This window comes from Gymnoscopelus braueri (genome assembly GCF_963280865.1).
Source record: "Gymnoscopelus braueri genome assembly, chromosome: 5".
Classification (NCBI taxonomy): Eukaryota; Metazoa; Chordata; class Actinopteri; order Myctophiformes; family Myctophidae; genus Gymnoscopelus; species Gymnoscopelus braueri.
This window is the reverse complement of record NC_137606.1, coordinates 38002935-38027128: the sequence shown is the minus strand read 5'-3', so window position 1 is coordinate 38027128 and position 24194 is coordinate 38002935. Positions and strand designations below refer to the sequence as shown.

The window sequence follows — 24194 nt, the reverse complement described above, 5'->3', positions numbered from 1 at the left end:
ACATCAAATTTCTCTTTTGGGTCTCAAGCTAGAAGGTTTGGGAATCACAGTGTTATAACACCACCATGAGGCTGATTTGTGAACTTTGTGGTGGAGGTTCTTCCTTGGCCTACTGGGAGTGTATTGATTGGTCCAGCAGTGTCCAATATTAGCTGTAGGCCTACACACAGACACACAACACACACACACACACACACACACACGCACACACGCACGCACGCACGCACGCAACGCACGCACGCACGCACGCACGCACGCACGCATGCACGCACGCACGCACGCACGCACGCACGCACGCACGCACGCACGCACACACACATACAACTGATTCCCCTGATATGTAGAAAACAAATCTATCTGGAACTAGTAATCTGTGAATCTGTAATCAGTGTCCATGGTATAAAAAAGGCTAAAGAGCAACTATGTGAGAGTGTCAGATGGCACTGTTGTGCACATAATTAAATAAATGTTTAATTGAACCAAAGTAGTGACTTTACCTTCTTCCACTGTTCATTGATATCATGAGGGTCTGACCATTGTGACCAAGTAGGTTAATGAGAGCACCACCTGTCCTTTTCTTGAAGTAGACTGGAATATTTCAATGGTCTTTGTACGATGTAACTACACTACATCGGCATCCTGTTTTATTTATAAAATAACCCCCTGCATCATAGAATGCTTGTCCTACTCTTAGTGTACTTAATGAACTAAGATCCTACAGTAGGTTTATCAAATACATAAACTCAGGGACAAGAATACCTCAGTGACAAGAATACTGCCTGAAACAAGACTTTTCTATACAGTAGCCTATTGTAGCAACTGTTTAGTATACAGCAAGACAGTTTTAATTCTGTTAAGTGGTATATAGGCTTATTAATTATAACAATGATTTTATAAAACAATTTGATATTGCTCCTGTGTTGACAGACAAACCGAAGGTGGCCTTTTCTGCTGTTTGACTGATTCTGGAACATTTGTTGGACCATTTGTGTCTGCAACTCTGGTCTACACCAAAGCCTTCACTATAGGCAAGACTTACAATCCAATTTACTTTTACAGGGGCCAGTTTCGAATTGCAGCCACCTGTAAGTGCTCTTTTAGAGCGGTTGGATCAGGTTGAAAGCTCTGCTTGACGTCACTGGTTCCTGCTGGCTCTGCAGAGGCTGAGAGAAGTTTTAGTGCTGAAAACATGATGATCCATAAGATCCATAATGGCACAACAAGCTGTCTGCCATGTGCACATACACAAACTTGGTCAGTTAGACTAGGTCATCTCAATCTGCCAGGAACATGTGGAATTTAATACCATCAGTGTTCGGAGTTTTCAACGGATCTATCTCCCATAAGAGGTCATCTGCAGGGACTGCGGTACAGAGGGAATAAAACTTATTTTAATGTAAATTATACAATGTGTTCTATGTTATTTTGAAAATAGTAGATCTACAAGCCACAATGCATCCCAATGCAATGCATTGCTTTGCATTGCGAGCTCGTAGTTTACCTCTGATACCAAAAGTAAAAATACCCATTATGCAGACTGTCCCATTTCAGAGGTTTCAACTGGATAAAAACCTTTTGAAAATAGCAGATCTACAAGCTCACAATGGTCGCGATGTGACACGTTGTGAGCTTGTAGATCTGCTATTTTCAAATATAGGGTTGAAGTGGTTGATGTATGTTTTGTAATAATAATCAAGTTACTAGTAACTAAGGTTTTCTAACAATTGTTGTAGAGTAAAATTACAATATTTACCTCTGAGATGGTAGGCTAGTGGAGTAGAAGTTAAATTATTTAAAATTGGAAATACTCCAGTAAAGTGAAAAAAATACCTAAAAAATGCACTTAAGTACAGTACTTAAGTTACTTTATACCACTGTATAAATACATATGATACACATGATAATACAAAAGAAAACTGTAATTCAACATTTCAACCACCAGATGGCGCACCGTTTCTTTTTGAGTGCAATGTCATTTGATATCCCAGAAGCCTCCTCACCAGGAAGTGGCGTTGCCATGTCTGCTTATTATACGCCACTTTGGGCTTGTTTTTCTAGTTTCCCTAGACCTGGTTGCTTGTTTCTCTCTCAAAACCTGGCAACACCGACCAGGAAGTGGTATCTATGCTGAAGAAGAGGTGGTCGCTCGTTTTGTTTTGAAGATGATGGAGGATGAAGAATTGGAATTAGCTGAGGATCTGGAGGCTATTCTGCATCTGACTCCAGAGGTGCAGCTGGCCATTGAACAGGTATATCTGAGGACATTTACATTCGTGACAGTTAGTTAGCAGCTTATTGGCCATAAAAACAATTAGCCTGACAGACAGACCAGTTATTGCAAATCCACCGACTGGCTGAGAATGGACTACATTATTACACTGTTATTATTATCCACGTATGAAACCATAAACTAGTAATAGCTGCTGGTGGTGTAACGTTATACTTGCTTCACATTCAGAACAAAAGGTCTCATTTCCAGTGGTGGAAAAAGTACTCTAAATTTGTACTTAAGTAAAAGTATCAATACTGCAATGTAGAAATACTCCGTTAAAGTAAAAGTCCAGAATTCAAAATTTACTTGAGTAAAAGTACAAAAGTATTGGTATCAAAATGTACTTAAAGTAGCAAAAGTAGAAAGTACTCATTATGCAGAATGTGCCATTTCAAGTTTTCAAATGTATAAAAATCCTTTGAAAACAATGCTTGTAGATCTTTCATTTTCAAATGGACTAAATGTATATAGGGCTGAAGTGTTTAATGTAGGTTTTGTAATAATAATCAAAATCTACAAAGAATCTAGTAATTAAATGTCAAATAATTGTAGTGGAGTAAAAGTATAATATTTGCCTCTGAGATGAAGTGAAGTAGAAGTGAAAGTTCTGAAAATTGGACTAAAGTTCTGGTAATGTACAAAATACCTCAAAATTGTACTGTAATAAGAAAAATTAAAATTGTATATAAATTGATAAAATTGTACTGTAATAAGTACAGCACTTGAGTAAATGTACTTAGTTACTTTCCACAACTGAAACTAATAATAGCTGCTGTCGGTGTAACATTATACTTCACTTTCAGAAGGTCTCATTTCCGTTTAGTCTTGTGTGATTGTTTTGTGTTTGTTTTGTAATAGAGGTTGTTGGGAGTAATGCAGAGGTGGAAGAAGTATTCAGTCAGACCAACACACGTACCAATATAACAATACCCAATTAAGCATTAACAGCAAAATGTAGCCTACCAACTTATGTATTAATGTAAAGGCAATGGCTTAGTCCCTGCTCTGACTGATAAGAAGTAACTAGTAATTAATTAAAGCTGTCAAATATTATTTTTTTGTAGCAGAAAGTACATTTCCTTCTGAACTGTAGTGGATTGGAAGGATAATGTATTCAAATAAAATGGAAATACTCAAGTGAAGTACCTCAAAATGTACTACACCACTTGAGTAAATGTACTTTAATACTTTCCACCACTGGAGTAATGTCGGATTTGATGTAATACCGGATACTACATGACAATGTAGTGTATTCATTCACTGACAATAATATTGTTTCTTGTAAATAAATGGTAAATACCATGGTGCATTTATATATGTGCCTTTATCTACAATGTGCATTACGTTCACCCATTCACACACACACATTCACACACTGACGGAGGAAACCATGCAAAGCACACAACCTGCTCAGTTCAGTGTCTTGCTCAAGGACACTTCAACACTAACCCAGGGGGAGCCGGGGATCGAACCGGGACCCTTCTGCTGCCCTTGTCTATGTACAACAAGGGTTCCCAAATGTTTCAGGCCACGACCACCCAAAATAATCATATTTTAACTGGGGATCCCCCACCCTGACGAGCACTTGGAATTGTAGGCATTTTACATTCAGTTTGACTCTGTTCCAGATAAATATTGTGAAAATAGCCGAACTACAAGCTCACACTTCGAGGCGTTGTGAGCTTGTAAATCGGCTATTTTCACCCTCCAAAATAATTTGGGGACCCCCCTGGGGGTCCCGACTCCCAGTTTGGGAACCACTGATGTACAAGGTATTGTCAGTTGCTGCTGACACACTTGTTTAAAAGTATGGTATTTTTTCTCTCTCTCTCTCTCTGGGATTACAGGTTTTCCCCAGCCAAGATCCACTGGACAGAGCAGATTTTAATGCTGTGGAATACATCAACACACTGTTCCCCACTGAACAGGTAAGAGAGCAGACAGCCTCTCCTTACTTCCTATCAGTGGTTTTCAACCTTTTTCATATCAAGGACCATTATGTAGTTGGCATTAGAGCCACGGACCATCATTTGATGACATTTAGCCTCTCAGACCCAAAACGTGTTATATTTTGTTATTGTTGGATAAGATTATCTTTATCTCCACAATTCCATCAATGCTGTATTGATGTGGTAGAGAGATAACAGGCAAACGTTGATCAAAGTTACGATTCTTCTATATTCTCTAATTGTATAAACTTCTTAATTAAGTAATGCAGATGTTTAACAATAATTTAACTGTTGAGAGTGTAAAATGAAACCAAATAGACCCGTAAGGGTCCATTTGGTTTAATTTTACAATCTCATCAGTTACAGATCTATAAGGTTCCATTTGGTTCCCTAACTATCCATCTTTTAGCTGGGGACCACCGGGAACCCCCTCAAGGACCACTGCTGGTCCCCGGACCACTGGTTGAAAACCACTGCTTCAGATTACTACTGATTAGGGCCGCAGCAATTAATCGAACAAATCGATTGAATTAATCATAAACAATGATCACCGATTATTGAATACAAACATATTATTAATCGATCCCTACCTTGAGCATGTCATTATAGGAGAAAGGTAAACAATTAAATTCAAAAAGTAATTGATAGAATAATCGCTAAGATGGTGATCAATAGTTGCAGTCCTATGTACTGATTAGTGATTACTATGCCGAATGAACAGAATAAGGCAGTGGTTCTCTTAACCTTTTTCATGTCAAGGACCCCCAAATTGATATGTATTTGGCTGCGTACCCCCATCTGAAAAGGTTTTGTGCCAAGGACCCCCAGAAAAGAAGATTTATTCAAACTTTTCCAAACATTTTCAATATATTTCAAATATTTCCAAAAATTGCAGATGTACAAGCTTGCAGCTTCTAGAGCTGCTATTTTTGAATCGCCAAACATATGGATAAAGTGGTTGAAATGATTGTGATGCTATGTTAACTACTTTAGCTGGGGACCCCCTATTTATTTTTATATAAATGTTTATATTGTAATGTTTTTTTCCTCCTGTTGCATTTAGTGGGTAGCTTGTACAAACAAGACGGTCTAATAACGGCGTGGCTCCCATGTTGTTCTCAGTCAGTCATCTGTGACGCATCTATGATGTATGACTCCAGTTGTCCAATGTTTCAGCCACGATCCGAGCTCCATTGACTTCCATTATAAAATGTAAATATATAAAAATATCAAACATGGAGGTGCTTCGTTGGTCTACTGGCAGTGTTCACAAGACATTTGGCACTGATCAGATGAGCGGAAGATTATTGTCTCTGGACAAACACACCTTCAGGCCTTCTTGTAGACGGCAAGCCTCCTACAGAGCCATGCCGTAAAACAAATCACCAACTCTTTTGGCACTGGTAAAATTGTGATGTGTTTAAGTACTACTTGCTATGGTTCTTACACACCGGGCGTTTGACGAATAAACAATCTGAAAATGCGTTGCCAAACTTTTCACATCAGGCTATTCATTTGGCGATGCCTCATTCATACAGGTCGATGCTTTTATTTGGGGGTGAAAAATCGACCTAATTTAGAAAAAAATATGTTGCTTTATTGCCATTTTCTTTAGGAAGACCATTAGATTAGGACCATCTGGGCAAAATATTTGTTTGAACAACTTGTAAATTTTCTTCATTAGAGAATAGAACACGTTATTTGGTGCAGAAAGGGTTTAGTAATTATTTCCACAATGATTATGAGGTACAGAAAAGATCAGTATCCCTCACTAACACTCAGTACAGGCTTCTACCGCATTACTTACTGGAAGAAAAGTGTACTGTAGTTGTGCTATAACTCCAAGAGAGGGCGCTGTTTACCTTTTTGTTGCACTCATCATTGGTCTCTAGAGTCTAGAAGGGTCACAGTGCATGACTAACTGATGTCTGGTGTATCTGTACTGTATCTATGTAACAATGTGAATAATTCAGCGTTGTTCAGGGCAGGGGCATATATATGACTGAATTAACTCATTTTTTCATTTGTATTGACATATTGTATATTCTTTCTGTGCTCTGTAAGGGAGCATCGTGCTTATTATACTTAGTCGTACAACAAAGTCGCTTGGCAAAAATAGCAGATCTACAAACTCACGCATCGCATTGTGACACATTGTGAGCTTGTAGCTCTAATAATTTCGGTACTCCGTCGTCATACGACAAAGCATAAATGAGGCATTAAGGGATTGACACTAACACCTGCCCGCCTGCCAGGGGCAGGTAAATAAAATGGTAGGGCAGGTGCTATCTGGTTGCCCCACGGGCAGGTGCACATGTTGTCTCTCCAGCTCTTTGTATTAAACAGAAAATGCCTTTTCAAGTCAGGATACCAATTTTATCGAATCAGGACAGAGAACTCAGACAGGATACACATTAAACAAGTGAAATTGGAAGTGATGACACAAAGAAAAGAGCATGTAAAATTGGAACTGGAACATTATAAAAATTAAGCTGATAAATGGGTACTCTCTCCTGATTGGCTGAAATGGTGTCACCTAACTGGACATTTATTTTCTGTCTATCAAAGAGCTGGAGAGACAGAGAGACCCCTGTTACTGAACAAACACTCTATAGCAATGAGTACTATCAGAATATAGAGCTTTAACCCATAACAAAATCCTTTTTGTTTTAACCAAAAAATATCACTTACCCTACCTTCAACCCATAGTCATATTCATAGCTATTTAGATATTTGGCATACATATTGAGGTATGACATTTTTTTATCATGCAGCCCCATAATTCGCAAGTAGAAAGTACAAAAATAAGTGTTTAATTGAATGGTAATTCTAATTTAACCTATAATTTTATAAAGGACGATTTACTTTTCGGGCAAGTGGGCAAGACCTGTGGGCAAGTAGAAAATGACCTGTACTTGCCCGACGGGCAAGCGCCTCTGAGACCTTAGTGTCAACCCTGTAACTTTGGGGGTCATGGGATGTTCACTTACCGACTTTCTTGTTGTGTTTCTCTTCAGTCATTGGCTAATATTGATGACGTGGTGAGCAAGATCCGTATGAAGATTCGGTGAGTAGATGGGTGACTGTCATAGATGCCAGCAATTATTTTCAGCTAATGTGACCAGAACAGTAATTATTCATCATGTCATCGTGTCATCATGTCTGACAGGCGTCTAGATGATAACATCAGGACTGTGGTGAGAGGCCAGACCAATGTGGGCCAGGATGGCAGACAGGTGAGCTGAGCCACTATTCATTACACCATGGATAATGAAATCTTTTTCATTTCAAGGACCCCCCCCCCTCCCCCAGTTTGACATGCTTTAGGCCATGGATCCCCATTTGATACCATTTTTGTTTCTCTGGGACCCCAATCAACACTCGTTTGCAGCCTGGCGGAGATAACAAACTACGCCTACCATACAGTGCTGAAAACATCACGAAAATCATATCACTGTCCCATTATGAACTGACTGTCCTATAGTTTTTTCATTCGTTCTGCAATGTGTGTTTTGTTTTGATTACTGATTGACAAGTACTGATTGCCTCTTGGCAGAGCGGTCAAAATACAAGTGTACCACGCGGGAGACTTGTGTACAAATCCTGAGTAGGACATGAAACTTGATGGATTGCAGCTTAAATGAACACATAATGGCATGCACACAGCAGGAAGGACTTGGTGTGTGGGACTTGACTGCTGTCTGACAGACAACATTAGGACTTATTGATCAACCAGTCAGTGTTAAAAGTGTCATCCTTAAACTTGGATTTGGAGGTATAGTGCTCCTGGATACTCCTGACCCAGACAAGTATGTTCCTCCCCTCATCCTCCTCTTTTCTCCCTCCGTTCTGCTGCCACGGAAAAGGACAGGATGAGTCAGATCCCATCTCCACCATTCAAACTAAACTGCCCTCTTTATGGAAAACGGGGCTGGGAAATGAAATGGATTCCCTTCCCTCAAATGTCGAGGTTCCATTTGAACCTGTGGTTTTGTGTCTTGACATGTTCTCATTTATTTTTTGGTGGAAGCGTGTCAGAAAAGAAAAGCCTTTCCTGATTTTAAGGCAGAGCTTTCGCTCCGTCAGGGGAAGGTGGTTAGACGGAACATGACACCTGATGGGGAGCTGTGTGTGTGTGTGTGTGTGTGTGTGTGTGTGTGTGTGTGTGTGTGTGTGTGTGTGTGTGTGTGTGTGTGTGTGTGTGTGTGTGTGTGTGTGTGTGTGTGTGTGTGTGTGTGTGTGTGTGTGTGTGTGTGTGTGTGTGTGTGTGTGTGTGTGTGTGTGTGTGTGTGTGTGTTCCGACCAGTTTGGCGGATTAGGCGCAAGTTGTCGTCAGTGTGTCTAGTCTGTAGGGCCTTTCTTTTGCAGTCCGCTACTGTTCGGTAGCGGAAACGTTCTAACCCCCTTCCCCCGCGGCTCCACCCCACCTCCAGGCTCATGACATTAAGTGCTCTAACCCTCTTCCCCCGCGGCTCTGCCCCACCTCCAGGCCCATGACATTACACACAATGATATTAAGCTTGCCGTTCCAAATCCCACAGAGCTGGTCCCGACGTTTCTTAAGGGAAAATCCCTCTCTGCAGATGGAAAGGAGGAAATGGATATTCGTCTTTATGAGGAAGACGGCGGCGCAGGATAAGGATGAAAGAGTTCAGTCTACACTACAGCAATTTATCTCGTGTTAACTTATCTTGCTCACTGTGCAAAATCCTCTGGGTAAACCCAGAGATCGGAGCGTGGGTGTGCGCAGAAAATGTGGGTAATAAAAGCTGGTAGACTGGAGAGATAGGAATAAAGAGGTCTGAAGGGATTCCCTGTCGTTTCAGTGTGTTGTGGAGTCTGTCGTCCCACCAGTCATGCTTCAGCAGTGGGCAGGCAGTTCCCACAGAGGAATGCGCTTGTCTGATGTGTGTGGGTAGTGGTAACAGACTGTTGTATTGCGAGTTAAATTGGTTGAACATAAATGTTTCCCCTAGAAATACCAGAATAGACCATGGGTAATGTTTAGTTTGACCTGGGTTTGCTCTTGCTTACATGTACTAGGACCTGTTATTTAGCTACCTCTATGATGATACATGGCCAGATAATGACTTTTCGTTTACTTAAATAATGAGGACTTAAGAAGCCATTGTTGTTGAATTACCTTTTGTTTTTGTTGTAAAAAGTGTATATGGATGGGTGGCTGCAGTGAAAGTATAGGAGAAACGCAGACTACCTGATAGCATCACAGAAAATATATTGAGCACATCTACAGTATACTCATACACACTGCCATCTCTTTGGAGAGAGACCGTTCAATTAACCAGGTATAATGGATAACATTTAAATTTTACACAGTTTATTTGACATCCAGAATGTTACTTTGATCACCCTTTGTCTTAAGTTGTCCTTGTTTTAATTTGGGTGACATTGATGGATTTATGGCATTCTCCTGGTCAAGTTGAGTGTGTTTGGTCCACACACGGTAAATAACTGTGTAGTTAATATGATGACCTTACAAGCAGCTGCCAGTGTACTCTATTCATCCACAGACAAGCCTGTTGTCATAGATACGTGGGTAACACGTCACTCCATGGTACACAGCTGACAGCTCACGGTCATTAAGATCCATAGACTTTAGCCGTAATTTCAGGGTAACAAACACATTTTGAGAAACAACAAGAGAAAACTTGAATAATGGGTTTGCTTCGTGCCTGGTGCTAGTCTGAAAACCACATTTTGGAGGTAAAATTTCATTCATTCTTTAGAGATATGCAGAGTACAAAAAGCCACCAGCATGTTTATGGGTCTTCAAAACCATATAAAACATATTATCCGTCGTTCCAGTCATTCTCTTTCTCTCTGCGCATTGACGCTCCAAAATAAAACCATGCTCTGAAAGTTGCGTCAACAGGTTTTGACGCGTCCACTTGATGCCTCTAGTGTGGCTGCAGCCGTTGTAAACAATGGGTGTGTTTGATGAGTTGACACGCGTCCGTCTCTGACACTTGCTGTGTCAGAGCCTTTACTGTGTTTCACTCCTACTGCTGTTGCTGCTATCTATGAAACCTGAATCAGAGATCAATGAAGGTTTATTTTATCTTAGGCTTATGGTTCATAGCCTACATAGTCTCGTGAGCCAGTCTGTTGCCTGCCACAATTTTCAAATGTTTCCGTCATACAGTCTGGAGCACGGAAGCTCTGAAAACGATGCAAGGATAAAGAGGTAATCTCTCAAGACTTAGGAATGTTCGGAATGTAAACAAAGACATGTGGACCGGAAGTGGAGGGCTGAGGGCGGACCTAACGGCCAACATCCTGTTATCCACATTCTATTGGGAGGTCCCCCCAGAGTCAAATTCAAAAGGAAAAAACAGCAGAGGGCGCTGTTTTTTCCCTTTTTTTTGACTCTGGGTTCCCAGATTGAAGCGGAGGTGGCGCCTTCCCCCCTGCTCCCGTTTCGTCTTAACAGTCACGCAAATGTGATCCTAATATAAATCAAAATGATCCGAAATGGAAATTCTCAAATGAAATTGTAAGATATTTTAAAATATATTTTCGTGAATTGAAATGACGAAGAGCTGACAGCTTCCATTCTCTGCTTTCGGGAGGTGTAAGATCCAGACTATATAGCATTCGGAGATTGTGGAATAATTGTCTGGCTACGCGAGACTACATCCTACACTACAGTATATAGCAGATGGAAAGTGGCATGTAGCATGATTGTACATAAGAAGAATAGCACCAGACATGTTCTCCTCTGGACGATGATCAAATCAAATTGAAAAAATGTTTTTATTTGATTCTGAATCAAAAGTAAATCCTAAATTTGAGAGGAACCAAAACCCATTTATTCTATGGGCGAAAAGTTTTATGAGAGTTTGTTTGAGCTTATAATAGCTTACTACGGAGACAGAATGTCTGTCTCTTGCGTTTAATCCCAAACTGTAAGGTTAGAAACACTAATCTCTCAAGACAAGATTTGAACCAAATGGGTTCCCAGATTGGAAACACTCTGAACACACCATAAAATTTCATTTGCCTTTTGGGAGCTGCAGCAGCACTGTGGTGTGAATGAGTCTGCTAATATGAGGCCATGCCAGGCTTATGCCTGATTTATACTTAGTTGTGCACTGGTGTCATGCACCGGAAATAGCAGATCTGCAAGTTCACAGCGAATTGCATCGTTGTGAGCTTGTAGATCAGCTATTTTTGGTGCGTGACATGGCACGCAAGTATGAATGGGCCATCAGTATGCCTTTCAGTAAAGGGAAGCTCCACCCTTGTTTCTACAATTCTCTAACTGTGTGTGTGTGTGTGTGTGTGTGTGTGTGTGTGTGTGAGTGTGAGAGAACAGATAGCATCTCAAGCATGAGGATGCATGCTGGGCAGTGGTCCCTCGCTGCTGTTCTCAAGGCTAAATGCAGGAAATGAGTGCTAGGAAGCCAGCCATACTGACTTAGCTAGGCCTGCACAAGTGACTGTTTCCTGCCTCTAGTATGAGCACTTTCTTGCACTGAGAGCAATCTCCAAGGTCCTCTGTAAAGATACACAGTCACTCCCTACCTTCCAGGTGTGCTCGGATCAACAAAAAAAAAAACGTTTGGATCGATGAGACCAAGAGGTTGTAATACCTGCCTCCCAAGTTATCCTCTGACACAGCCTTGCCCGATTCTCCAGTTCATCCATTTTCCATCTGTGCAATCAAGTAGAGGTTGTCCAATAATGAACTTGGCATGTTTTTCTTAACCATTCAAATTTGGCTGACAAAATATTATTTCTAAATCAGTCATTCTAAAACTTTTTCATGCCAAGGATCCCCAAAATGATATGTATTTGGCCGCTAAGCCCCCCCCCCCCACCCCCCCATCTGAAAATGCTTTGTGCCAGGGACCCCCAGAAAAGAAGATTGGTGTTAAAAAATTCAAAATTATTCAACATGTTCAAAAACATAAAAAAAATAAGCTGTGAGCTGCTAAGAGCTACTCATAATAGTACGGAGACTACGGACTGACATTTATTTTCCTCTATAGTACGACGGTGTTGCTTGCCATAAAGTACTGATCTACAAGGTAACAACACATCGCATCCCCAACTTGTAGATGAGTTATGTTTGGCAAGCAACACCCTTATGCGATGGAGTATGAATTGATCTTACAACTCCACAGTGCTGCTGTCTCCAAACATATCCTATTGGATGCACGTTTCAGAACAGGGGAAAACGGTGTCAACTGTCCACTAGGCTTGTCACAATTATTACATGATTGCCTAATCGCAATTATTTAGCATAATCATAATCGCTTCCATGTTGAAAATGTTCACATATTTTCAAACATTAAAAAAAAAAATCAAACATTTAAAAAAATGGCTTTTGACAATTAATCGTCAGGTAAAATGTCATAATGGTGACAGCCCTACTGTCCACAATGTATGTTTTTCTGTTCATTTCGCTGTGTACATGGACACATGCTTTTGTGTGTGTGTGCATTTGCTCAGCCGGTGTCCACTTCTGTGTGCTTCTGAGAGGCTTATAAAAGTGGTAAATTCCTGGGGCAGCTGGTGCCGGCTGTTAGCATTCTGTATGAGTGAGTGAGTGAGCAAGAGAAGAAGAAGAACAGGAGAGCCAAACTTATGTCCACACAGCCACCATTTTTGGCCAACTCTTGCCAATTACCGTGGTATGGAAATGTAGTGCCAAAGGTCCTGCTCTGGACCATCAAAGAACAGCTGTGAGAAGATAGGGAAATATTAGAGTAGCACTTAAACTATACAACAATATACTTTGTCGTGCAAAGAATAGTAAAAATAGCAGATTTACAAATTCATGCAGATCAGCTATTTTCCATTTATTTCGCTCATAATGACATGGCCAAAACAGAGACATCAGGTTGAAAGTGGTTAACACTAATAGTGAGAAGGGGTTGTGGTTTAAGGACTTCTACTGTATATGGATAATTGTCTTTATATTTGTGTATACCATATATACGTGCTGTTTTATTACCTTTTAATATTACCAAATATGTTATATGTTATATATGTTATAAGGTATAAACCTGCTAATGAGTCAGCTTTATTGATCCCAGCGACAGCGCTGCTATAGAGCTCAGCCTTGTACTCACTCCATGGCTGTGTCTGACATCTCTCCCTACTCGCTATACAGTGAACTACATAGTGATTACACCATGTTGTAGTATTATACCCTATAGTGGACACATTTTATCCCACAATGCATCTTGAAAAGTATGGTACGACAGATGGGTATGCATTGCGCTGAAATCAGTGGTGTAAAGTAACTAAGTACATTTACTCGAGTACTGTACTTAAGTACAATTTTGAGGTATTTTGACTTTACTGGAGTATTTTCAGTACTTTCACTTATACATCTCAGAGGCAAATATTGTACTTTTACTCCACTACAATTACTTGAAAACTTTAGTTACTAGTTACTTTGCAGATATAAATGATTACATTATGAAACATACATTAACCACTTTAGTCCTATTTTATACAAGCTCACAATGCGTCGCATCAAGACGTGTTGTGAGCTTGTAGATCTGCTATTTTCAAACACTAAAGTACTTTTACTTTTGATACTTTAAGTACATTTTGATGCCAATACTTTTGTACTTTTACTTAAGTAACATTTTGAACACAGACCTTCTACTTGTAACAGAGTATTTTTACATCGCGGTATTGCTACTTTTACTTAAGTAAAATATCTGAGTACTTCTTCCACCACTGGCTGAAATAAAAAAAAGGCAGACATTGAACTGGCATGTTTTAATAGTGCAACAGCAATGAAGTCATGAAATGTGTTTTGTTGAGGTGTTCACTATAGTCTACTACATAGACCTCCCTATAAAGGGAGTAGGGAATGAGTGGGTGATTTCGGACACGCACACAGCACATGTGTCATCTAACAAGCTACCGCTAATCCGCTATCTGATATCTAGCTAGTCTGTCAATTAGTCAGCCAATTAGTTGGAGCTGCTGGTCATGGCTCCCATTCTGGAGCTGAGAATAGGACATTATTGCCGCGGGTCATTTTCCAAATGGTCCCGATGCCAGACGATGAAAACTCGCTCATAATGGAATGTGAGAGTAAACTGTGGGAGAGGTTTCTCATCCCTTGGATCCTTTCAAGGTTTTTGATCGAGTCGTGCTGTGTGATTTCCCACTGCCCTCCGCCCTCTTCTCAGTCTAGGGCTGTCAAAATTGTCAAACAAAATAAGTTAAATGATTCCGTGAACAAGAATTTCAAACATATACCGGACTGGTAGCTAATATTATATGCTGTAAACCTTCATTTAAAGATCTCTCTCTCTCTCTCTGGGACCACGGTTGGTGCTTAGAAACCTGTGTGAGATCAAATTAATAGTACTTTATATCTTATACTGTAGCCTCCTGGGCGTTTATTGGCGTTTTACGGAGAACGGACAATGCATTGCTCCAAGAGAAGTGTTGTGATGGAAACAACCCTTTTCTTTACTTGTAACGAGAAATATAATATTATCTTACCAATCTATTCAGTCAAACTCAGTATAGCCTACAACACTTTTGTAACATTTTTAGTTTAAATAAAATGAAGGTACACAATGTCACGAGAACCTTTTATACTGAGGGACAACTCCATACTGAGTTTTTGATCACTTTCTTCAGTCGAGTCTGGTTGTGAACTTGTCTGCCATCATTACCAAATGGGCATTGCAGCTTGACCTACATTATCATTTTGAATCAATTCGAGCGCTCGGGTGGCGCAGTTTTAAAAGTCCCTGCCCACCACCACGGAGGTTGTGGGTTCAAATCCACGGTGGCATCCGGCTTTGCCGAGCGTCTACACGAACACAATTGGCCCGTGTTCGGGGGAGGGAAGCCGGGCGGGGAGGGTGATGATAATGGTCATTGCACGTACTCCTACGGGCTGGGGCGGCACCTGTCAGTGGGGAGTGTTGGGCGAGAGGAGGATGATGAAGGCTCTATGTCCTCCTGGTGGGGGCTCCTTACTGGCAGGTGAGTCAGTAGGATACGACAGCAGTGACAACACAGAATTGTGTGTGGGGAGGAATACATTGGCATAACGACTAAATTGCGTAGAAAAAGGGGTACAAAATAATTGGCTACTCTAATTTCTTTTTTTAAAGAAGTGATGTGTCATTCATGTGTGCATTATGGATGCCATTGCGTTGTCTGTCTGTCTAACTTGTGCAGTCTGCAAACGGATAGCTCTGTTTCCTCGCAAGGCCAGCTGCTTTGCAAGGTTACAGGGGCCCAGGCCAGGATTGTGCGAAAAGTCGAGGCACAGATTATTTTTGTATTTCTTATTAGAACCTTAATTTTCACATTGGAACGTTCATTGATTTTTTATATTTGATTATATTATGATTGATTATTCATTGACAGTCTTTCTTTTCTCTCTCTCTCTCTCTCTCTCTCTTTCTCTGCTGTTTTTTCAACACTGATAACAACTGGTCACGTTGCTGAGCGGATAGTGTTCATTCATATCAAAGAAAGTAATAGAATTTGGGGCAAAGCAAACAAAGCCGTCCCCATCAATGTGAGGTCGTTCTGTCTGTGTTCTGCTGTGGTGTTCACATTCACAAGAGAGAGACAATATTTCACTTATGAATGCCATCTGGCCTTGTCCTCCTACTCTACTCTTCTCTTTTATCTGTTTCTGTATCATGTTCTCGCCCCTTTTGTCTCTCTCTCTCCCTCTCTCTCTCTCTCGCTCTTGCTCCCTCTCCCTCTCCCTCTCTCTCTTTCTTTATTGGTGTGTACATGTCTGTTTGTTTTGGACAGGCTCTGGAGGAGGCCCAGATAGCCATCCAGCAGCTCTTTGGCAAAATTAAAGACATCAAGGACAAGGCTGAGAAGTCTGAACAAATGGTGAGTGTGCTCAAGTGCATACATCTGTGTATACACACACACACACACACACACACACACACACACACACACACACACACACACACACACACACACACACACACACACACACACACACACACACACACACACACACACACACACACACACACACACACACATCTGCACACACACACACACACCTGCACACACACTACTGTTGCAGTAGGGGGCATTGTTGATTTAAGTTGAGGTAATGCACCTTCCATATGGTGCGTGTGTGAATGGGTGTGTTTGTCTGTTGATAAAGGAAAGAATTTAACAATGCACATTGTTCTCTGCTTTCGTGTGTGTGTGTGAGTTGAGAGCGAGGCAGCAGTAGCACGTGGGCCCCTCCCTCAACAGGCATGCTTGAGCAATTATTTCTCAAACCAATGGGTGTGTTTTTCTCCTATTTCCTTTTCCTCTTTCTCCATCTCTGCCTCCTGTTCATGACTCTGTCTCTCTCTCTTTCCTGTTTATCATCATCTCTCTCGCCTATTCTGTCCGTCCCTCTCCATCTCTTTATCTTTGACCTCCGCCGCCTCCTCCCTTTTGTCCTTTTGACCGCTCACTTTCTCCCCTTTCTCTCCCTGTCTGCGCCTCTCTGGACAGGTCAAGGAGATAACGAGGGACATTAAACAGCTGGACCACGCCAAGCGCCACCTCACCACCTCCATCACCACCCTGAACCACCTGCACATGCTTGCAGGAGGCGTGGACTCCTTAGAGTGGGTACACTTTAGATTAGATTGTCATCTGTGGGGCTAGAGCCCTCTCTGATGCAGGGTTGTGCTTTTAACCACTGAGCTGCATAGGCCGCTTGACCACAACGTGAATTCTTTTGAAGTTATTTTGAAAATAGCTGAGCTAAAAGCTCACATCTCAAGCTTGTAGATCTGCTATTTATGTTTGGCTTATAATGACATGCCCAAAATACAGTGTTGTGATTTAAGTCATACTGTGTAACTTTTTCATATTTTTTTTTTCTTCACAATAACTGTTCCACATAAATTTAGTTTTTTGATTACTTCTCTATTCACGAGTGCCCCCAACACTTGCGCCAAAATGACACAGCCATTGGAAATGTTCTGGAAATGTATTTATTAATACAATTTTAAGTGAAAGCATACCGTTTCTGAAATTGTGTGTATTCCAGGGCCATGACGAGGAAGAGGCAGTATGGTGAGGTTGCCAACCTATTACAGGGAGTGGTGAATGTGCTAGAACACTTCCACAAGTACATGGGCATCCCTCAGATCAGACAGCTCTCTGAGAGGTACAGTAACTAATAAACAACAAAAGCGCCCACACACACACACACACACACACACACACACACACACACACACACACACACACACACACAGGTACTGAAACCACAAAGCCTTTGCGAATGTGGTTACATAACAATCAATCTAAGTTCTATGTCTTACCCGGGATTTGAACCTTGTTCTCCCGAGTGGGAAACCAAGTGGGTTTCCTAAGCATATTTTCTTGTTATAATGTATCAGACAGATTAGTTAAAAAACGATTTATTAATTCAAATAAGTTCCGTATTGCAACATTAAGTGGATTAGTTTACTTGCAGATGATTCCTTCCCATGTCTAATCAGATGCTGCACTAGAGTCCCTGGAGCAGTCGGGGGGGATCAGCGTTTAGCTTAAGGATACTTGAGCAGTTTGCTGGTCATGCTACAGCTACTATTCACAGGCTAGCTTAGCGGCGGCAGTCACACAGCAGCAATATTCTACAACTTGTCATCTGAACAGTGGACAGTTGTATTGGTGCAGTCTTAGACTTATTATATCCTGCATCCTGTTTACACACACACAAATATACTGAATTACGACCTATTTTGCCTTCATATTGTCTGCATTTGTGCAAACATCTCTCTCTCACTCACTCACTCACTCACTCACTCACACACTCACACATTTCTGTGTTAGTGTAAGAAGTATGCAAAAAATGTGCGGTCTTTACAAACCTGTGTGTGCTTGGAACTTGGACTAAAATGCACCAGGTCAGAACACATGCAAGAATCATAACAAAGATTCATATTTAGGGGGTGAGTGTGTCTGAGAGGAAATGCATGTGGTCTGTCCTGGCCTGTGCGTGTGTGTTTGTAACCCTAGGCAGTGGGCAAGAGCATTTGTGTTTACAGCGAATAGAACCTCGCACAAATACTTTGCTTGCAAACATGAACAAAGTGTACTGTTGTATCAGGCTTTCCCACAACTCAAACACCCCCCCCTGCTAATATTTTCCTGATAATACTGGAATCAAATGAGGACAAGCTGGCCAGCTCCATGCGCAGGTTCAGAGCAACTCTGACCCACAAATTCTCCTCTTGTTTTGACTGAGGTGTGGCAGACAGCTCTTTTTTCGAACCACATAACAGCTGCATGGAAGAACTGAGTCCTCTGAAGGAACAGATGATAGGAGAACACGGAACGTTAGGGAGCACAGGGAAGGAAAGCTACGCATGCGACAAGACGGACAGTTGGACAGTAGTTGTAAATATCAAGTATCAAGTGTGTTCAATGAGAAGAAACACGGGGAGGCTGAAACAAATGTATATTTAGTAGGTTGACCTCGATTATTCGAATAGTCGACTAATCAGTCGAGGGGTGTCTGAGTCGACTGCCAATCTCGAATTATGAAGAAAAAAAAATATATATATATATATTTTTTTAATGCATTATTCGACTGAGAGATTGGCCTAGTTTGTTATATTAATTAACTAATAGTTTGCCAAAAATAGGATATACATCATGATTTATTGGGAGAAACCAAGCAAGTATATGTTAAATCAGACACTAAGCACCCCTACAGGCCAAATGGAATGTTCCGCTATTGCATAACATATCTTTTGCATGATTGACTAAGAGATAGATTCAGACTGATTCGACTGCCAATCTCAGTCGAATCATGCAAAAAAAATTGCCATTAGTCGACTAATTGCCAATAGTCGACTGCCAGTCGACTATTGACAATTAGTCGCCAATCAGATTCGACTATACAAATCCTTAGTCGGAGACAGGCCTAATATTTAGTTGCACGCCGTTGTAGCACACCGAAGATATCCGATCTACAAGCTCACAACACGGCGAACGCAGCATGACTATTTTCAGTGCACGACACCGGCACACAACAAAGTATAACTCCGGCTTGACAGCAACATTGCATGGAGACATCAAAAAGCAGACAGAGAGTACAAATAGACAGGCAGACAACAGAGCAGGCAAGATGGAAAAGGTCAGACAGATTGAGTAGACGATTGGAAGGAAGAATGAAAGGTTCAAGGCGAAACCACATTAGAGGGAGAAGGAACAGTAGATAGGGGCAGTAACCTCTGCCAAGCAGTTGGCATCCATCTGCAGAGCTACAGTATCTGCCCGCCCTCTCCTCCTGTTTACTCTGGACACTTCTCCCAGCTCCAGGGACGGGTCCTGGTTTAACCCTGGTCCGGTTGCCAGTTCATGCCTTCATGGGCCTGCAGGCTATAATACTGTAGATACAGTAGGCCTCATCACATGAAAGATATGAGATTGTCGTTGAGTTTTTCTGTCATCTTCAGGGGGTCAGTTGTACGCTTGCTTTCATGCACACAGGAACGCATACGTGCACACTTAAAGAAACACACACACACACACACACACACACACACACACACACGCACACGCACACACACAGATGGTTTCATAGTGAGTGCCATTAATACAGCACCCGGGGAGCAGTTATGTGTTAAGTGTCTTGACACTTTGACACACAGACTTGGGCTGTGGGGGATGAACCAGACGGCCTCTCTGCCCTGCTATGGCTGCCCTCCATGTTTGATTGAGCCCCTTTAAAGCAATCGTTGTTTGTCAGGAGGACCAGTGTTCATTTTGACAGCAGATATCTATTTAGTTTTAGTCATATTTTAGTCATCTGAAATATTTTAGTTTGAGTAATATAATAATAATAAAGATTTTAGTCGTCTAAATCTACAGTTGATTTAGTCAACTAAAATGTATTTTTGGTGGGCCATGATGGCGTCGTGATGCCTGATTTACACTTCGATGTGTGCCGAAAACAGCAGATCTACAAGTTCACGACGCTGTGAGCTTGTAGATCGGCTATTTTCGGAGCGCGACACCTGCACACAACCAAGCATAAAATGACTCGTCTTAGTTCTACTAGATCTCTTCTCCACTAGTCCCTCCCTTACATTTTCGTCTAGTTTGTATTTGTTGACAGAATTGTCAATATAGTTTAGTTTTAATCATTGCTTTAATTTAGTTTTTCAGTCTGTGAAAAAAAGTAGTCGACGAACATTTTCTGTCTGTGTTTATTCGACGAAATTAACATTGGTTCGAACGGCCTAACAAAAATGATCAGTTCTGGATTTGCTTTAATCCTTGAGATCGGCTATTTTTCGCTATAGGTCTTAAAGTGGTCAATTCAGTCTGAGACAACCTAACAGAACCTGTCAGTGAAGGTCAGTCATTTGTTCTCTCTATTCTGTGCAGAGTGAAAGCGGCACAGAGTGAGTTGGGCACTCAAATCCTAGCTGATTTTGAAGAGGCCTTCCCAGCTCAGGGCTCTAAGGTAAATATATCAGACAACAGTGTGATTTCTCTCATGTTTGAAACTTTGATGTTTGTTGGTGTGTTTGAATAAATACACTTCAAATAAAAGACTACAGTACGTCATATGCCATTATAAGCACCATCTAACCAGTGTCGAAACCTCATTTAATCAATTGTGAACGTGGCTTTATTTAACCCATATACCACAGTATTTAACCAGCACAACCTATTACCCCCACAGAGGACAGGTGGTCCCAGTAATGTCCTTAGAGATGCCTGCCTGGTGGCCAACGTGTTGGACCCGCGTATTAAACAAGAGATCGTGAAGAAATTCATCAGGCAGCACCTCTCTGAGTACTTGGTGCTGTTCCAGGAAAACCAGGATGTGAGTGTGGATTGGGAGGGGACACGGCTGCCAGTGTCTAGATCCGTTATGGAGAAAACAGCAGTCGATTATTTTTTTTATCCCACGATTTTGTTACCCCTATTTTTTACACCCAGTGCCAATTGTCTATGTAATATAGGCACTACCTTCCCTCTGCCAACCTAGGGAGGCCAGGGCCGAGCTCATGCCTCCTTCAATGCATGAGAGCCAACTGACCCTCTTGTCACCTGACAGGGGGGAGTTTCCCTGGTTGGACGTAGCGCGTGGAAGGAACACGTTATTCCAACCAGTTCCTTTCCCCTCCATCAGGCGCCTCGGCTGGCCAGGGGGAGGCAGAATTATAGCAGTCGATTATTAACCACATGAACCCTAGCGTCCCTATTCATGTCATGATATGCAGATATTTGGCAAATTTTAGCAGATTTATAAGCTCACAAGATGTCACGGGAAAAAAGGCTATTTTCAGCGAAGAGATTTGGTGTAGAAGGATAAAAGGGAAGGGACCAGAGAAGTATATAGGGTTTAAGTGGTTAATGCAGACACGTTTCCTTCTTGTGATTGCATTTGCTTGTGACCTGTAGTCTATTGATTAATTGAATATATTCATGGAAAGTTGCACATATTTTCAAACTAAGTAAAGTGACTCTACGTGCCACAAGTTTCTTGACTGAAGGTTGTAGTTTCTTTACTGAAGGTCTTGACTGTGTCCTTCCCCTAACCCAGCATGGGTTTGATTTCAGGTAGATGAATAAACTTGATATTATATCAATATCATGATGAGACTAGATATAGTTTTTGGATATCGTTATATGGCTTTTAAATTCATTACAGGGAAATGATGCAACTTTCTGAACTGTCCTTTCTGTTTTAGGTATTATTTTGCCTCATTTACCCCAAATGTTTTGGTCGAGAATATTATATTTATTTATTTTTATTTAATTTTTGATGCAGTTCTGTTCTGTAGCATGTTGATTGTGGTAATCACTGCCATAATACCTGCCTTTATCATAGTAGATATCAAAATTATCGACGCATTGTAAGCTTGTAGATAGGCTATCTTTGCATGACACCTTTGTATGAGGAAGTATAAAACAGGGCTGAAATTGTTATTCAGACTAATAGATTTATCAAAACATCACATTGATATATAAATAATTTAAACTATATAAAAAGAAGCGCTTCTCAATTGTTCGAAAAATTCAAAGAGTAATAATCGAGAAAATAATTGACCGTTGCAGCCCTACTTCATCCTTACTGTTGTGTGCATGAGCTCCATTTGTCTCTTGTGTTGGCCTGCTGTGTTGTCTAGGTGGCGTGGCTGGATAAGATCGATCGTCGCTATGCCTGGATCAAGCGGCAGCTGGTGGATTACGAGGAGAAGTACGGACGTATGTTCCCTGAAGAGTGGTACATGACGGAACGCATTGCTGTGGAGTTCTGCCACATCACCAGGTGCACTCCTCTACAAAGACACGCCTATATTCACTTTTATTCCTAGATATACACAGTGGGTCCCAGTATGATCATTGAGTTTTGTTTCCAAACCCCTTTTTGGATCCCAGCTTTCTGGCCATAGAAGTGTTGTTATTTGGAATTGGAAGTGTTGTCATTTGCCAATAGTGATTAGGCATTCTTTTTTCTAAACCATCTAAATACCATCTAAAGATGGTATTTTTTCTCCCTGTAACATTTTGTATAGATGTAAGTTAATCTAACGGTCTCCTTTTTGCAGTGGTTTACTGCAAGTGGCAAGCTTGCTTGAAACACACATACTGACGGTATAGGAAAAGGGTTTTGTCAATTTGCTTCTTTATGTATTTATTTATTTGGGGGGCAGGCTTGTGCACCCGCTTTTGCCACCAGGCTTGGGCAGACGGCTGTGTTGTTGAAGGACAACGGACGAGCGCTTATGAGAAACAACAAAAATAAAACCTGGCGAAAACAGTTGCGTGCATTAGCGCTTTTGAGGATAAAGGAATTCGCCAGTCTAAATGTCTAGTTTGCTAATTCACAACTACTACTACTACTTTTGTTTTTCTAAATATAAACTTTCACGACAGCCCAAGTACAAATATCATTCAGGAAAAGGCTACTACAGTGAACTGAAGTCAGATTTTGTACAAATGTTCCTATATAAGCGGATTTTCATTATTTCCAAAAAGAACACAAACAGCCAATAGCATATTAAAAGTTATTTAATCTTGAACCTAAACGACGCAGTGACTAGGGGCGTCGCCAAGTTTAAGTTACTACGATCAGGTGGAAAAGCAGGTGTCGCGGCAGGTATGCTTTATTTAGATAGGGTAGCAGAGAGATGGGCGACTTGGGGCAGAGAGAAGGACCAGCCAGGATTGAACCAGGGACATTGCGATTATGAGGTCAATGAACGGCCAGCTACCAGTGCGCCCTGAAAATATGCTGATTGTTTTGCAAGCGAACCGAACTGGCATTGCATACCTGGCATGAGTGTTTGTTCTGTTGCCAACTTTCAATCACCGTTGACCTCCATGAGCAATGACCATGTCTCTGTCTGGTGCCTGCTTTTGTGTGTATTGTATGTGTGAATGCTTTTGTATTTTCAGCATTTGAGAAGAACTTGCTGTCAGATTTTGCTCAGTGACAGGCAAGGCTCTGTGTGCATGTATTTCACACAGCTGTCAATAAAATAAGATTAAAGGATAAGAAGAAGAAAGTCCGCACACTGTTCTCAAGTTCCAAAAAAACTCACTTTTTATTTATGCAACGTTTCGACCTTCTAGGTCTTCATCAGGCAAAATATCAGGAAAATATCATATTTGCCTGATGAAGACCTAGAAGGTCGAAACGTTACGTAAATAAAAAGTGAGTTTTTTTGGAGCTTGAGAACAGTGTGCAGACTTTCTTCTTCTTATCCTTGATTCTTCCCTTGATGTCCAGCACCTGGCCTAAATGCAGGCGTGGGATGTGCACACAATCTTCTCTGTGAATAAAATAAGATTAGAAATGACATAATTTTGTATAATTTCTGTGGCTGTTTCACACACATTTCACCTGCATATCAAGGAACTATTGGAGCATTTTTGGTTAAGTGGACTTCTAACAATATTATAAAATGTACTATGTGGCAATATTCACATTATGTCAAAACTAG

The 24194-nt window shown here is 41.1% G+C and overlaps 1 protein-coding gene across 2 annotated transcripts in view; it reads left to right on the top strand.

Moving 5' to 3' along the window:
• The first annotated feature begins 2115 nt into the window (after positions 1–2115).
• vps53 (VPS53 subunit of GARP complex) overlaps positions 2116–24194 on the top strand; it is a 40278-nt gene continuing 18199 nt past the window's right edge. For both annotated transcript variants that reach the window (XM_080429045.1, XM_080429044.1), the window contains exons 1-10: positions 2116–2249; positions 4120–4200; positions 7239–7288; positions 7391–7457; positions 16000–16086; positions 16720–16835; positions 17264–17383; positions 20620–20698; positions 20921–21064; positions 22374–22516. In XM_080429045.1, coding sequence (XP_080285171.1) covers positions 2163–2249; positions 4120–4200; positions 7239–7288; positions 7391–7457; positions 16000–16086; positions 16720–16835; positions 17264–17383; positions 20620–20698; positions 20921–21064; positions 22374–22516 — 974 coding nt within the window. In that variant the 5' untranslated portion in view covers positions 2116–2162. The remainder of the gene's footprint in view (positions 2250–4119; positions 4201–7238; positions 7289–7390; positions 7458–15999; positions 16087–16719; positions 16836–17263; positions 17384–20619; positions 20699–20920; positions 21065–22373; positions 22517–24194) is intronic.